Genomic DNA, 14,032 nt, shown 5'->3' on the forward strand with positions numbered 1-14,032 from the left:
GTGTGCTCCAACTTTGCTATCAGAGTTGCCAAAGTTCGGATTGTTGGGTGGTGTCAAGTGGCGGCCTATGCCGCAACACCACCACCACTACCACCACCAACCTTGAGCAGCATGCAATCGAAAGGTATGCAATCGCAACGCGTCTTCCTACCTTGTCGGGCAGGCGGCACTGCACGGTTCTCGAACGATCAAATGTCAACAATCTCGAGGGGCCTACCAATGGCATCCCATTCCTGGCCTTGGTCCTTGATAATTACCTTACCTACTTCATGTGCCGTGAGCAGGCGAATGGCAGGCAGAGCAAGAACAAGAGTTGGATCGGGGAGCACGGCATCTCGAGGCCCACCTGAAGAAAAAGGTACGTTCGCTGAGCTGAGGTACGTACCCCAGAGAGCCCCACAGACCGTCCACCCAGAATCGGGGACGCCAGTATCGGCACCGGCCAATCCCAGCATTCGTCCCGGGGCTTCTGAAACTCGTTTGTCAATGGCTTGCCCCCTGCATCAAAGCTGCCAACCCGCCTTGCAGGCCTTGCAGCACTGAGCCTGCCATTTCTGGTCAATTTTCTGCTCCCACGCTGGGTCCCTGGCAGTCGTCGTTGTCGCTAAAATTCCCAGTCCCGCAGACATAGGTACGTACCTACCGTGTGTGAGTGTATCCGTACCGCCCAGGTCTGTAGAACCAGGACCTGGAAGACTGCCTGCAGAGTGGAAGGAGGAAAAGGGAAAAAAAAAAGTTCAGGGGTCTGCCAAGCTGCACACGCTCCAAGCCTCCGTCCCTCCACTAACGCGCTCTAGCAGCGGCGGCCCCTTTCGTCGTGTCTTGCGCTGAGATCGTCAACCAACCTTACCGTCATTCCTTTCCTCTCGCTCGCCTTCGCTTAAACCCTGAAATGCTTCCCCTCCTCACGTTCTTTTGAACTCGACCTCTGCTTGCTCCGACCTCTTTCCTCTCTCCTCTCGATCTACTCTACCTCTCCTCACCAATCCTCCTCCCCCCCCTCCCATACGATACCCTTTTCCTTGTAATTACTTTCGCTTTGGGGAATTGGGCTTGTCGTTATCGTATACGAAAGGGCTACATTGACGCCTGTCTCCCCTACCTTACCTGAACACACGCCGACCTCGTGCGTGTAGAACCAAACTCGATCGTTTGTCTGGTTCAAACGGCCCTTTCCACTTTCCCGAGTCCTACAAAGTCCCAATTGTTTTACTATCAACTAGACGGATTCGATATCCAGTCATCATATGCGTTAATACACAGCATCTGTACAACCCAGTGGTCCGTTCAACGTCCGCCGATTCACCTTGTACACTGAGCATTCCTGCTGCTCCCCCGGCTCGGACATCACCTATTTCATCCGCCTCCTCCCAAGGTCGGCATGCCAGGACCCCTCTCCCCCCGGCATTCAGGGTTTCTACCTATCGGCGGCTCACAATCCAACGACATGCCTGAAACCGAGATTCCCTTGACCAACGTCAAGAGCGCCACCTCTACAGGTGCGCGCAAGCCTACCATGAACGCCAACAGCAACGAAGACGCTGGTTCACCAAACGAGAAGCATGGCCTTTTTCACCGCAACAACAAGGGCGGTCGCCGCAAGAAGAAGGCCGAGCTGGGCCGCCACGGAACCGGCGATTCTTCCGATATCAAGGTCAACGCCATGGGCAGACTGTACAACAAGATCACCAACGCCTCTGTTGTCTCGCGCTACCTGATCTACATCATTCCAATTTGCCTTCTTCTCGCTATCCCCCTGATTGTTCTCCCTCTGACCGGTCATGGGAGCGACCTTAAACAGGGTGGGAAAGATGGCCCGGCTCTGTTCAAGGTCTTTCTCTGGATTGAGATCGCCTGGCTCACACTTTGGGCTGGCAAGGTCGTTGCCTGGATTCTCCCCCATGCCTTCATGTTTCTTTGCGGCGTTGTTAGCTCTGGTGTGCGCAAGTATGCCACCGTCCTCTCCAACTTGCAAATCGCTCTTGCGCTCTTCTTCTGGGCTCTCGCCTCATGGGTTTCTTTCCAAAAGCTTTTCGACGCAACATCCAGTACCGCCGTTTCATGGGTCGTAACCATGTACCGTCTCCTTGGTGCTACGATGGTTTCGTCAGCGGTGTACCTCGGCGAGAAGGCTATCGTTCAACTTATCGGTATCTCCTATCACCAGCGATCCTTTGCCCTTCGCATCAAGGAGTCCAAGCGCGAGGTTCGCTTGCTCGGTCTCCTCTATGACGCCTCGCGAACGCTGTTTCCTATGTACTGCCCCGAATTCGAGGAGGAGGATTACATTATCAACGATAGTCTCGACTTGATCTTGTCCAAGGCCGCGAAGGGCGTGAAGGGCGCCGGTTCAGCAACGCCTTTGCGACTTGTCGGTGACATTGGTCGCATGGGTGACAAGATTACGGGCGTCTTTGGAAACATTGCTTCTGAAATCACCGGCAAGCAGGTCTTCAACCCCAACTCCGCTCATTCCATCGTCATTGAGGCTCTCGAGAAGACAAAGCCCTCTGAGGCTCTCGCCCGCCGTATCTGGATGTCTTTCGTCGTCGAAGGAAAGGACTCGCTGTACCCCGAAGATTTCCAGGAAGTGCTTGGGCCTGCCTACTCCGAAGAGGCCGAGGAGTCTTTTGAGATGATTGACAGCGACCAGAATGGCGACATCAGCTTGGAGGAGATGACGCGTAAGGTTGTCGAGATCGGCAAAGAACGCAAGGCTATTACCGAGGGAATGAAGGACATTGGTCAGGCACTTCGCGTGTTTGATAAGGTTCTCATGTTTGTTGTCCTCCTGATCGTCGTCTTCATCTTCCTCGCTTGGTTCCAGTCCAGCTTCCTGACTGTAAGTCTACCATGTGCACCTTAATTCCGCGCATCGCTAACATTTCCAGACCGTCGCTACTGCCGGAACCGCGCTTCTGTCTCTTTCTTTCGTCTTCGCCGTCACCACTCAGGAATTCCTCGGCTCTTGTATCTTTCTCTTCGTCAAGCACCCCTACGACGTCGGCGACAGAGTCGATATTGCCGGCTCCGAGAAGCAGCAGCTCATCGTCGACAAGATCTCCCTTCTCTACACAGTTTTCACCCGCATCGACAAGATGCAGGTGGTGCAGGTGCCCAACATTCAACTCAATAACCTCTGGATTGAGAACGTTTCCCGTTCCAAGGCCATGAAGGAGGTTATTGACCTCAACATTTCCTACGACACTACTTTCGAGGACCTAGAGCTTCTCCGCCTCGAGATGGAGAACTTCGTCCGTCACGCCGACAACTCCCGCGACTTCCAGCAAGACATTGCCATTGGTGTCTCTGGAGTTGGTGATCTGGACAAGATGCAGCTCAAGATTGCTATCAAGCACAAGTCTAACTGGCATAACGACGCCGTTCGTGCCACTCGCCGCTCCAAGTTCATGTGCGCTCTCGCTCTCGCCCTCAAGAAGATTCCCATCTATGCCCCTGGAGGCGGCGGCGAAGCTCTCGGTGCTGCTGGCAATCCGTCGTACTCTGTCGCCGTTTCTGACGACTTTGCGGCGGCGGCTCGCGACAAGGCTGCCAAGGACAAGGAGGCTGCCCGCATGGTTCCCTCGGCCGCTGCGGATGGTAACGACGCGGTTGACTCGAAGGTGGAGAAGCAGGCCATGAACGAGTTCAACACGCGCGACATCTTGGCTGAGGACGAGTGGGGATACAGGGTGGGCGACGACGATACTTTGTCGGGATCTAAGGACCGTAAGTCGGAAGACCGCCGTCGCTCCAACGATATTGAGCGCGTCCGCAGCCAGCTGCTGCAGAGAGGCAGCACCAAGGGTGGTGGCGGCCGTCGCAAACCCGGTGAAGCCATCCCCTCATCCCCCATGGGCGAGGGACCTAGCATGTACCTCACCAAGACCACCTCGCGCAACAACCGCGCCTACGACGAGGAGGCTGAGACCGGCGTGACCGGAACCTACAACTCCCAGTACTACGGCGCCCCGTCTCAGGGCTACTACGCCGGCCAATCTTTGTCCCCTACGTCAGCGACAGCCATGGAACCGCATCCCCTCCAGAGCGCTCCCCCATCAGGCCAGCGCCCCAGAGGACGAAGCGTCTCCAACAGTCAACAAGCCGCCCAGGGAACCTCTCAGCAGACCACGCAGAAGAAGCAGTAGTGGTAGCGGGGATATAGAACCAAAAAAATGATGTAAAATGGAGAAAATGGAAAAGATGATGGAGAGAATAATACCAAGCCGGCCAGATGCATCGACACTGGCGGCGCCCCTTTCTTAACGTGGGCATTGAGACTGGCTCCCCGTGCCTAATGAATTTCCTTAAACTCACATGGGGGGAACAGATAGATTACGAATAGAGTATGATGACATGTCGTCCGCAGTTAAATACTATTCTTGAGAGATCACTTGGGACTTTTTCCTGTTTCATTGTGATATGAGAGATGTATGAGGATAAGTAGCACTACACAAATACATCACAGCTTAGCAGACGTGCTCCGGCTCGCCAACAACCTCGGGAGCCCCCAGGTCCGTCTTCAACACGCGCCCAAACAGCTCCAGCAACACCTCAAAGCACACCTTGGTGATGGCCGGGTCGTAGCGGCCCTTGCTCAGCTCGTCGCGGATGAAGGCGTGCTGGGCCCAGGCGAACTCGTAGAAGGAGGTGGTGACGCCGGCCTCGCGCAGCTTGGCGCGGATGAGGTCGCGGCCCTCGGCGGGGACGTGGGTGTCCTTGACGCCGAAGATCATGGCGACCTCGGCGTGCGCGAGGGTCGGCAGCAGGTCGAGGGTGTGCGTGCTGCCCTCCGGGCCGGTCGCGGAGGTGTTCTTGGCCGAGTGCGGGCCGAGGGTGCGGGAGTGGATGTCGGTTGCGAAGTAGGAGACGCAGGCGGTTATGCGAGGGTCGAGCTGGGCGGGTGTGTTAGTGACGAGATGAAGGGAAGGGAGGTTGGGAGCTTACGGAGGCGCGGACGGCGAGGTGGCCGCCGAGGCACATGCCTGTGCTGCCGATGAGGCCGGTGCAGGTGGGGAGGCCGAGGAGGACGTCGACTGTCCTGCTGGAGTCCTCATCGTAGGATTCGAGGGTCTATTTCGATGTGGGATGAGTTTGAGAAGTACAAGAGGAAGAAGGGGTAAAATGGATCAAGAGTTGGGGTCTCACCTTCTGGACCTTCCAGGCGTTGCCCGCATCGGTGCCCGGCACATCGTAGGCCAGGGGCTCGGGACCGGTGAATTCGTGGTACGACGACGGGGCCGCGACGATGTAGCCTTGTCCAGCGATCTGGCGAGCGAAGCGGGCGACGGGGCCGGTCACTGTTTTTACTCAAATTAGCAAGTTGACATTCACTATCACCATGGATGGATGCTTGAGTGGAGAGAAGGAACATGATGCAAGCAAGATGTTCGGTTAGGATCCCGGTGTAGATCGGTGAAGATCGGTGAGTGGAGTTGACAGTGGTGTGGAGGGGTTGTGCGGGGTGCTTCTTCGACCCCGCCGGAGGGGGATGATGCGGACCTTGGTAAATCTCGGAAAAGAGGCAGACGCCAGGGAATTTACTGGTAAAACTGTCAATTGGGATGATCTGAGGCAGCGTCAGAATGGCTTATACTCACGCATTGGGGTAGCCGGGGATCGAGGGGTGGAAGAGAAAGATTCCTGTGAGTCGTTAGCATCCGTGATTGAAGACGACATCGTAGAGTTGAAGGGGACATACTCATGGACCCATCCTTGCCGTCCGCCTTGGTCGGGACATCGACGTGAGACTCCTTGATGAGCATTTTGAATTGATACTTCTAAAGCTATGAAGGGAGAGGGCGATTCGGAGAAGGTGGTGAACTGGAGGTTTGTTGTAGTTGAGCGATTTCCATCTCATTGGTTGACGCGCTGGAGCTCTCTCTGTGGGGACTTAGTAAGCTATCCTGTGAGAGGCTTCTACCAACAACATTCACTTATAATCCTCGTCAGTGGTGATTTGGTCTCTTGAGGTGATTCTTTTGACAATTTGCAGCGTGAGAATCGTTTCAGACCATCTCCTCCATCTTGCTCTGGTATGTGATCGTCAAAAGCTCAAAGTAGGCCTTATGAGAGGGCTACTGAGGACGAGGCCAGAGTTTGGGGACCAGCGACGAGGGAGGGCGACGAGAGGCACTATGACAGAGACAAACCAGAATCAAAAAAGGCGAAAGTAGCTACCTGCTCAGACATTACTTCTCTGCTCAAAATATACACTCTAACTTCTAGTCTGCTGTGGGTACCTGCTCACATTGGATCAAACCATCTGTTTCCTTCTCCACTTCCACTTCCCCTTCCATGTCTTGCCGTTGAACTGACTTCTTGCTGCGATATCCACCTCTCCTAATAGCTGAGGGAGGACTAGGGCTTTCGCCAAAACTAGATGAGCCTTCTAACGATGCTCCATCCTGACGAGGACTAGGCGAGGAACTGGGTGGTGTAAACGGATGCTTCGAACTGTCTATACCGATGGAAGAGAGATATTCGTCGTACAGAGCTTTGGGGCTAAAATGCGGCTCAACTGGACGGCGTGGAATTTGCTCAGGTCGAGGCTATTGGTTTCGCGGTGGCTGAGAATTAGACAAGGAACGCCGTGAGCCTGCGGGAGACTCTTCCGAACCGAGCGCCTCAAGTTTCTCCTCAAGAAGTCTGTTTCTCTTCTCGAGAGCTTCGTATCTCTTTTCGAGGGATATGATGTGCTGTTCGAGAAACTCGTTCCTCCCTTGAAGATGTCTAGTATACTCCTCAAGAGACGAACCACTTTCTCCGAAAGACTCGTCATTACTCTCCTCGCAAATCTTCTCCCGAGAGCTCCGCGCGACCGTCTTCCTTCATCATACGACAGTACGAGAGAACCCTGGGGATAACCACGTCCCGAATCGCCTTCTTCCTCGTCTCCTTGGGCTCTTGCGCTTCGATAAAGTCCAACGTATCGAATGTGGAGTACTTTGCATACTTATGCGGCCACTCTTTCCCCTGTAAGCCCGCTTCAATCAACATCGCGCGCCTCTTCCAACTGGCCAAGCACGTCCTCACTGAGCATCCAAGCGTCAAACGTCTCATTCAAGTCTTCCCAAGGACGGATACCCGCACGTTATGCCGCAGTTCTACGGCACTTGGGTCATGGAGATTGACGACGGGTTTGACGATGAGGGTCTCCAGGTGAAAAGATACGCCTGTGTCTTTCTCCTTGAGTACATTCATGGCTACTCCATCGATGAGCTCTGTTATCGCAGTGAGGAGGATGTGGGCTACTTTGGCAAGCTAGCCGGCTTTCAACGGGTCGACAACACCTGGACCAATGTCTGGATGGACGAAGCGACTCGAGCGCTCATCATCAAGAAGATGCTCCATGGCGTTGTTGTCGGCATGCACCATGGCATCCAACACCACGAAGCCAACCCGGAAAACGTCTTCATGACCCTGCGGGACGGCACCAACAACACTGACCTGGACGAGCTCCGGGTGGTCCTCCTCGATCACACCGCCACCCAGATCTGGCGCAAGACCGTCGATTCACATTTCTACGGGAGAACACACTGTCTCGAGAAGCTTCCGTACCCAATTCATCCCAAGCAGGGTTGCAGCGTGGTGACACTCGAGGACTACGTGGGGTGGTGGCCTCCTGCTCCCGAGGACCAGTCTTGCCCAGGCTGCGATAGTACGTATAGGCAGCGTGCTCGCAGTACACTCGCCCGTCAGCCGCTTCTTCAATCTGTTTAACTCCCACGGAATCGCTCGAGGCGTACTCCACATCAACCGCCTTGCCGACGAGGTTCCAGGTGATGGGTCGGCCGGATCCAACAGGGTGGTAGAGGGATTGCTGCTCAGTTGCTGGACGCTCATCCAACGGAGCCTGCACGATGCTGAGACCAAAGATTTGAGACTTCTGGTTCATGCCGATACGAATGTGCTCCTCGATCCGCACCCTGGCTCTGGTGTTGGTGAAGTCCTTCGTGGGTCGAAACCTTGAATGCTGCCGACGATCTCGTCTGCCAGAAGACGCCGACGTCGATACATGTCCAAGCCATGAGGCTCGGTGGGCTTGTAAGGGAATAAGTTGAACTCCCTCCCAACCGCATATTCATCGGTAGGCCTGATAATCCTCGTGGGGGTCCAGGATCTCGCCGGGGTCCATGATGGCATTGTGGACGGGAAAGAAGGCAGGACGACGGCAGACGACTGAGGGTTGATGACGGAGCTGACGGATATGAGTATCTGGATTCAGTTAGAGGTATAAGACCAAGCTCGTGGGACGATCGCGGATCGTGGTGTTTTCTGGCGGACACCTTGTTGTCAAACAATCATCAAGCCAGCGAAATCCACAGAATCAGCCTCCAGAGGGTAAATACCCAGACAATTGGAGCAAACCGTAATCTTCATGCATGCATCAAATAGTTACCTACTGCTTAAAAATTAGAAACGATAGACTGTTCTCGATTCATGACGCCGTTGCCAGTTTGCTGGACCTCGTGTCATGTTTTTGTTGCTTGCCCGGGTGCAACATATGGCTCGGCTTTCATTACAAGTCCATATTGCCCCCCCGGATCCGAGAAAATTGTTTGATCTCATACAACAAAGAGGCATCGATGTCCAAAGACTCAAGCCAAGTGATCCAAGAACACATCATATTCGGTGATATGCCTACTACTCCAGACTTCCAGCCGGTCCCATGTCAAGATTTCCCCACGCCGGCTTGAATGCTTTTGGTCGTTCCAAATGCGAATCATTGCTCCCATGCCCTTTCAAATATTACACCTACAGCCCCCAAACATTGATATGTGCTGTGTGCCGTTATTTCCATTTCCCGGGTAACCGCCCCGCCCTCACACCTTTTTAGTATGCTTTTCGTCCAGCTCCTTGGCATCCTTGAAAGTTTTGCTGAGCGTCGATACCAGCCCGGACCTGAGATCCTGCAACTCCTTGTCTCGCCGTTCAGACACCGCCAGCAGGTCGCGGTATTTCTGCTCCCATCCCGACTCTGGTTCAATGACACCCCCTATCGTCGCCTTCTCGGCCGGCTTATCTCTGTCCTTCTCCTCCTCAGTCTTCTTCCATCTGTTATACATGACCGTCTGCACCATGTTGTAGTTGCCGCGGATGCTCCCTATCCGGAACTCCCACGCGCAGCTGTACGTCGCGCGGTCTTCGTACTCCATCTCTCGCTTGACCTTTAGCTTGCTCGTCGTCATCAGCGCTCTACCGCCGGCTAATGCTGCAAGGTTGATTAGGAAGGCGTCTTGATTCGGTGCCGTCTGCCACATTCTCTCGACCGTCGTGTGCACTAGTGCAGACGCCTCCGCCATGCTGCACCCCTCAATGGGGTTGTCGTCCTGGTCCACCCATTCGCCGTTCGCCGTCTCCTCGGTGAAGTAGCCGAGCACGGCTTCGATGTTTGTGCGGTCTTCCATGTTCTCGAACATACCGACGGGGATGTCGTTCGATAGCGGCGGCGGCTCGTTGCCCTTCACGGCAGGCAGAACGTCTGGCGCGGTCTCTTGGGCTCGCAGGTCTACCGGCGGTTGTGTTAAGCCGTTGTCGCCGCTGCCGAGAGGTTGCTCGACAGCCGGCGCCGTCGTTTGAAGAGTCCCCGCGTCTGGTAGGTCACCGTTGACCATGACTACAGGCGGGGGCGGTGTTGCCAGCCGGACTGCGCCGCCGGGCCGGTTGGGAACCTGTAACGAGATGCTGGGCTTCGCTGGCCGCGGCATCTGCGGTATGCGCGGTAAGTAGTAGTCCTGGGGCATATCTGGTGGTGTGTTTTGGGTTATTGAAGCAGCGGGCGTGATCGGCGTCTCGACACTTTTGTTCTTTGGGCTAGGCTTTTTGTAAGCTGGTCCATCCGCAGGAAATGCTACAAACGGCCCGTCGACGTTGGCCTTGTTCATCGGCGGCCTGCCGCGGGTCTTGCCGGAGGCACCGGGACCACCACTCCGCCATGCTGAAGAGACGACTTTGGCGCCGTGCCTCCGATGTGACCCCTTTGGTTTTGATGGCGTGATTGCCGACCTGGGCTCCGCTTCACCCCAGAATGCATTGCGGTTTGTCGACGGCGTGATGGCAGACATTGGGCCTTGAGGGTACGCTGAGAGTGGTGTCTGCGCGTCAGGGGCTTGTGGCCAGCCGGATGCCGATGCTGTATTTGCGCTCAGCTTTAGAGGATCTGAGCAGCCGAAGGTAGCCCTGCCATCGGGGTGAGCAGACCACGAACCCAGGTTTTCTCTGTAGCCGTTCCCTATCGGCGGCGAGTCTATCCTGGCGCGCTGTGACGGAGATTTGGCAAGGTCGTCATCTTCCGGACGTTTCCTCCCACGTCGAGGCTTGATGTGTGGTAATAGGGCTCGAAGAGCCATGTCGTCCTCCGCCATTACGCCATCCCGTCCTGCTTCACACACAGGAGTCGGGTCGTCAGGGATCTCAGTCCAGTATGGATGCGGATGATCCATCAAATACTCAAAAAAGGCATCCACATGCATGGAATGCATCCAGCGCTGCAATGATCAGCTTCTCTCGGACCGTAAAGACTCTTTCACACATACCTTGAGGCGGACGGCATACTGCTGGATCTTCTGCGAGCTTTGCCCCTTGTCCTGGTCGGGTGGCTCGACGCCCAACTTGAGCGCCAACTCGGCCCATGTCTTGATCTCCTTCGTCTCCAGCTGCCTGATGAGCTGGAATAGGGTAAAAGTGCTGAAGCTCTTGCCGCCGCTTTTTGGCGGCACCCGGAACGCCTCCCGTAATGCGGCGGTGTCCGTCTCAGCCGGCACGGCGGGATTGCAATGCAGCACGAACTGCACGTAGGCTTCCTCGATGGTGGCAGCGGTCACGTTCCTGTCTGGGAGTGTCGAGCGTGCCGTCATGGATGATGAGGATGGCGGCGGCAGAGGAGCTGTGGTTGCGAGTGGCAAGTGGTGTTGATGGGCCATGGACGGCGACGGGGGTTGCCCATGCAAGCGGGTTGGATGCTGGTGTCGGTGCTGGTGTTGCTGTTGCGGGGATATCATGGCGCACGAGTCGGTGTTGGAGGGTCCGTGGAAATGGACATCATCATCATCAACATGGACGAGTCGTGGGATGAACGATTACCAGGCGCATTTGGCAGAGGGTTGCGCGACGGAAGAGACGAAGGGAGGGGGCCAGGCCAGGCCAGCCAAGTGGGCAAGCTAGCGACGCGACGTGACTGGGGATGTCGGAGGCATCACCGTTCAGAAGCGGGACCCCAATTTGTCTCTGTCTCTGTGGTTTCGCGGTTGATGGTGTTGAAGGCGCGCGGTGGTACTGTGGATGAAGAGATTCCAACAATTGCAAAAGGCGTAATCCCCGACAGGTAAAAGCCGACGGTCGATGTCAATTTCGTCCCTTCACTGGATCTCACTCGGATACCAAGCTCCGTGTCAATGGAGGTAGGCTTTCAAGATGAAAAAGCTTGGTTCAATTCAAACATCAATCGACTCGGCCGGGCAGTCTGAGCTTGCAGCAGCCAGCAGCAGCGGCAGCAGTGGCAGCTGCGGACGGGACGGAGGGTCGGAGTTCATTTAGGGCCCTTGCGAGGAGGCACGCCGGGAGAAGGTCCGCACTACTAAAATTAGCCTTTATTCACTGCTGCTGAAAGGGGGCAGAACCGGCCCCTGGGCTCCCTTTCATTCAGCCGTCGCCACTGATTGGGAGGCTTTTGGGGGCGGGCTCCTCTTGGTTCGCTGCAAGCAGTGCGCCGGCTGAGCCCCACCACCCGTCAGAGACCACTCAGACGCTGAAGAAGATCAGAAAAGTGCCGATGCTTGGGCAGTGGAACACTGCAACACACGCAGTGGGCAGCACCCTCAGGTGGGAAAAGTGGGTGAGTCGGGTGGGAAAGCGGCTGCACCCTCTTGGAGTGAAGGGTTGCAGCCAGTGACCACTATCGATAGCACTGTTTCTTTTACACGGTGGAATGTCATCATCGACCGGCTTCCCCAGATCGCATTTGCTTATGTAAAAGCCACCCTTCACGCTGCTTATTCCCGGCAGCCCCAGTTTCGGGGAATGCTTTGGGTTTGTACCGGCATTTATCGTTATCGCGATCTGATCTCGCCGTTTGGGATCGTGCACCGGTAGCTGCCAGAGATTGAACTCTATCACCCCAAGAGGGCATCAAAGCTCCTCGACTTGCACGAACCTAACTTGTCCGGTCAGATGCTCCGAAGAATGACGCAAAATGTTGGGTTGAACGATGCGCGACGATGCCCAAGTCCCAGCAGCTGCCAGCATCTAAGGTGGGGAGGTAGTCAGGGGACGGAGACGGACAGCAAGATGCAATCCTTCCCGTCGGACTCGCAGGGCTTTGATGGACGTCAAATCTAAGTGTCAAGTCGAAATTCATTGTGCATAGAAACCCGCACTTACATGACTTGCAGCTCCAAAGGACCCAGCCAATGCCACGTCTCCCGGCTTAATTCAAAGTCGCTGCCGTAAGCCACCTTGACTAATCCGCCGGCCAAGAAGCCCATCTCCGCGTGCATCCTCCACTCTGCGCCTTTCGAGGCCGGGCTTGACTAATCCCCATCCTCTGCGCTGCTCCTTGCCCGTCCAATCAGCCCAAATGACGTGATTGCTCTCTCACAAGCAATGGCCATTGTGCGGTTCGAATGGCTTCATTTTCCGTCTTGCTTTGAAATACACCATTGATGTCTACAGGTATAAAGAAATAGTGAATCCCATGTATCCCGAAGACTTCGGAAACACCAGACTCCATTGAAACATCATCATCCGCATCTCATTGTGAACCCTTACACCTGACTTTTGCCACGGCACACCTCGGTATAAGTCTCAAACTCAAAACATCGTCAGCCTCATTTTCGACTTCACCAGACGTCCCCTGGTTCTCGGACCAACTTATCCGACTTTGTATCTCATAACCCCTCTCAGCATAAACACAATGGCCATCGACACCATCCCCCGCGGTGATGTCCGCGCAACCCTAAACTTCTTCGCCCCTCCCGAAGACGGTTCCGCCCCCTACAACACCATCGTCCCCGAAGGCCTCCCGGGACGCAACTACTCAGACGACGTCCAGGAGGCCCTTCTGCACGACATCCGCGGCCGCGAGGCCGAATTCAACCTCGACCAGGACGCCTTCGCCGTCATCCGCAACCAGCCCCCGTCCGCCGAGAAGGATTTCGTAGACGACGAGTCCATTAAGCAGAATTACTACCCGGAGCTCGATAAGCTTCTTCTGGAGCACGTTCCGGGCTCCAACCGGGTCCTCTTCTTCGACCACACCATCCGCCGCGCAGATCCCAAGGCGAACAGGAACCCCGTCACCCGCGTGCACATCGACCAGACGCCCGTCTCCGTCATCCAGCGCGTGAAGAAGCACCTCCCCGAGGAGGCGGACAAGCTTCTGGCGGGCCGGTACCGGATCATCAACGTCTGGAGGCCGCTCAACAAGAATCCCGTCGAGTCGTTTCCGCTGGGTTTCGCTTCCTCGTCGACGCTGGACGATGCGGACATCGTCCCCATCGAGCATCGGTACTCCAACGGGTACACCGGCCAGACCGCGGGGATCAAGTTCAGCCCCAGCCAGAAGTGGTACTACCTGAGCGGCATGACCGGAGACGAGCGGCTGCTTCTCGAGTGCTTCGACAGTGAGGGACTTCGGGATGGGACCGGGGTTCAGGGGGGAAGACTGGCTCATACTGCTTTCGTTGACCCTAGGACAAGACCTGATGCTGAAGGCCGCGAGAGCATCGAAGTTCGCGCGCTAGTGTTCGGGCCTTGAGTGGGAAAAGAGTAGAGACTAGATAATGACTTCACGATAACATGTTAAATCAAGAGCATTAGGGTATCAATGCATGCGAGCTGTCTTAATATCAGATGGAGACGCGTCCCCTCGTAATCACAAGCTCTCGTGTCATATGCCACCCTGTGTCCTGGAGCCGTATGCTTCCACAACGTACAGTCCTTAATCGTAGGTCTCGAAAAATGAAAATGCAAAGTCGCTCTATACGCGGAGTCTAACCGCGGGAAAGGGGACGTGTTGTCCACGTATCGCCCA

The 14,032-nt window shown here is 55.6% G+C and overlaps 4 protein-coding genes across 4 annotated transcripts; 2 read left to right on the forward strand and 2 right to left on the reverse strand.

The window, feature by feature from the left end:
- Nucleotides 1-1,447: 1,447 nt before the first annotated feature.
- msy1-0 (Mechanosensitive ion channel protein Msy1) lies at nucleotides 1,448-4,148 on the forward strand (the record flags this gene model as incomplete). Its single annotated transcript, XM_037318180.1, has 2 exons — nucleotides 1,448-2,842; nucleotides 2,892-4,148. 2 exons carry the CDS (start codon nucleotides 1,448-1,450, stop codon nucleotides 4,146-4,148), a joined length of 2,652 nt encoding a protein of 883 aa, XP_037183148.1.
- A 321-nt stretch (nucleotides 4,149-4,469) lies between these two features.
- YDL086W (putative carboxymethylenebutenolidase) lies at nucleotides 4,470-5,765 on the reverse strand (the record flags this gene model as incomplete). The annotated part of the gene is made up of 6 exons (XM_037318181.1): nucleotides 4,470-4,895; nucleotides 4,948-5,073; nucleotides 5,149-5,300; nucleotides 5,503-5,543; nucleotides 5,601-5,643; nucleotides 5,702-5,765. The coding sequence occupies 6 exons, from the start codon at nucleotides 5,763-5,765 to the stop codon at nucleotides 4,470-4,472; spliced, it is 852 nt and encodes a 283-aa protein (XP_037183145.1).
- Nucleotides 5,766-8,825: 3,060 nt separating this feature from the next.
- On the reverse strand, nucleotides 8,826-10,925 carry abp2 (ARS-binding protein 2; the record flags this gene model as incomplete). Its single annotated transcript, XM_037318182.1, has 2 exons — nucleotides 8,826-10,490; nucleotides 10,539-10,925. The coding sequence occupies 2 exons, from the start codon at nucleotides 10,923-10,925 to the stop codon at nucleotides 8,826-8,828; spliced, it is 2,052 nt and encodes a 683-aa protein (XP_037183146.1).
- Nucleotides 10,926-12,913: 1,988 nt separating this feature from the next.
- Nucleotides 12,914-13,756, forward strand: aclN-2 (Aspirochlorine biosynthesis protein N; the record flags this gene model as incomplete). The annotated part of the gene is made up of 1 exon (XM_037318183.1): nucleotides 12,914-13,756. The coding sequence occupies one exon, from the start codon at nucleotides 12,914-12,916 to the stop codon at nucleotides 13,754-13,756; it is 843 nt and encodes a 280-aa protein (XP_037183143.1).
- Between the last annotated feature and the right edge of the window lie 276 nt (nucleotides 13,757-14,032).

Source organism: Colletotrichum aenigma (assembly GCF_013390185.1).
Source record: "Colletotrichum aenigma strain Cg56 chromosome Unknown KSG_Cg56_contig02, whole genome shotgun sequence".
NCBI lineage: Eukaryota > Fungi > Ascomycota > Sordariomycetes > Glomerellales > Glomerellaceae > Colletotrichum > Colletotrichum aenigma.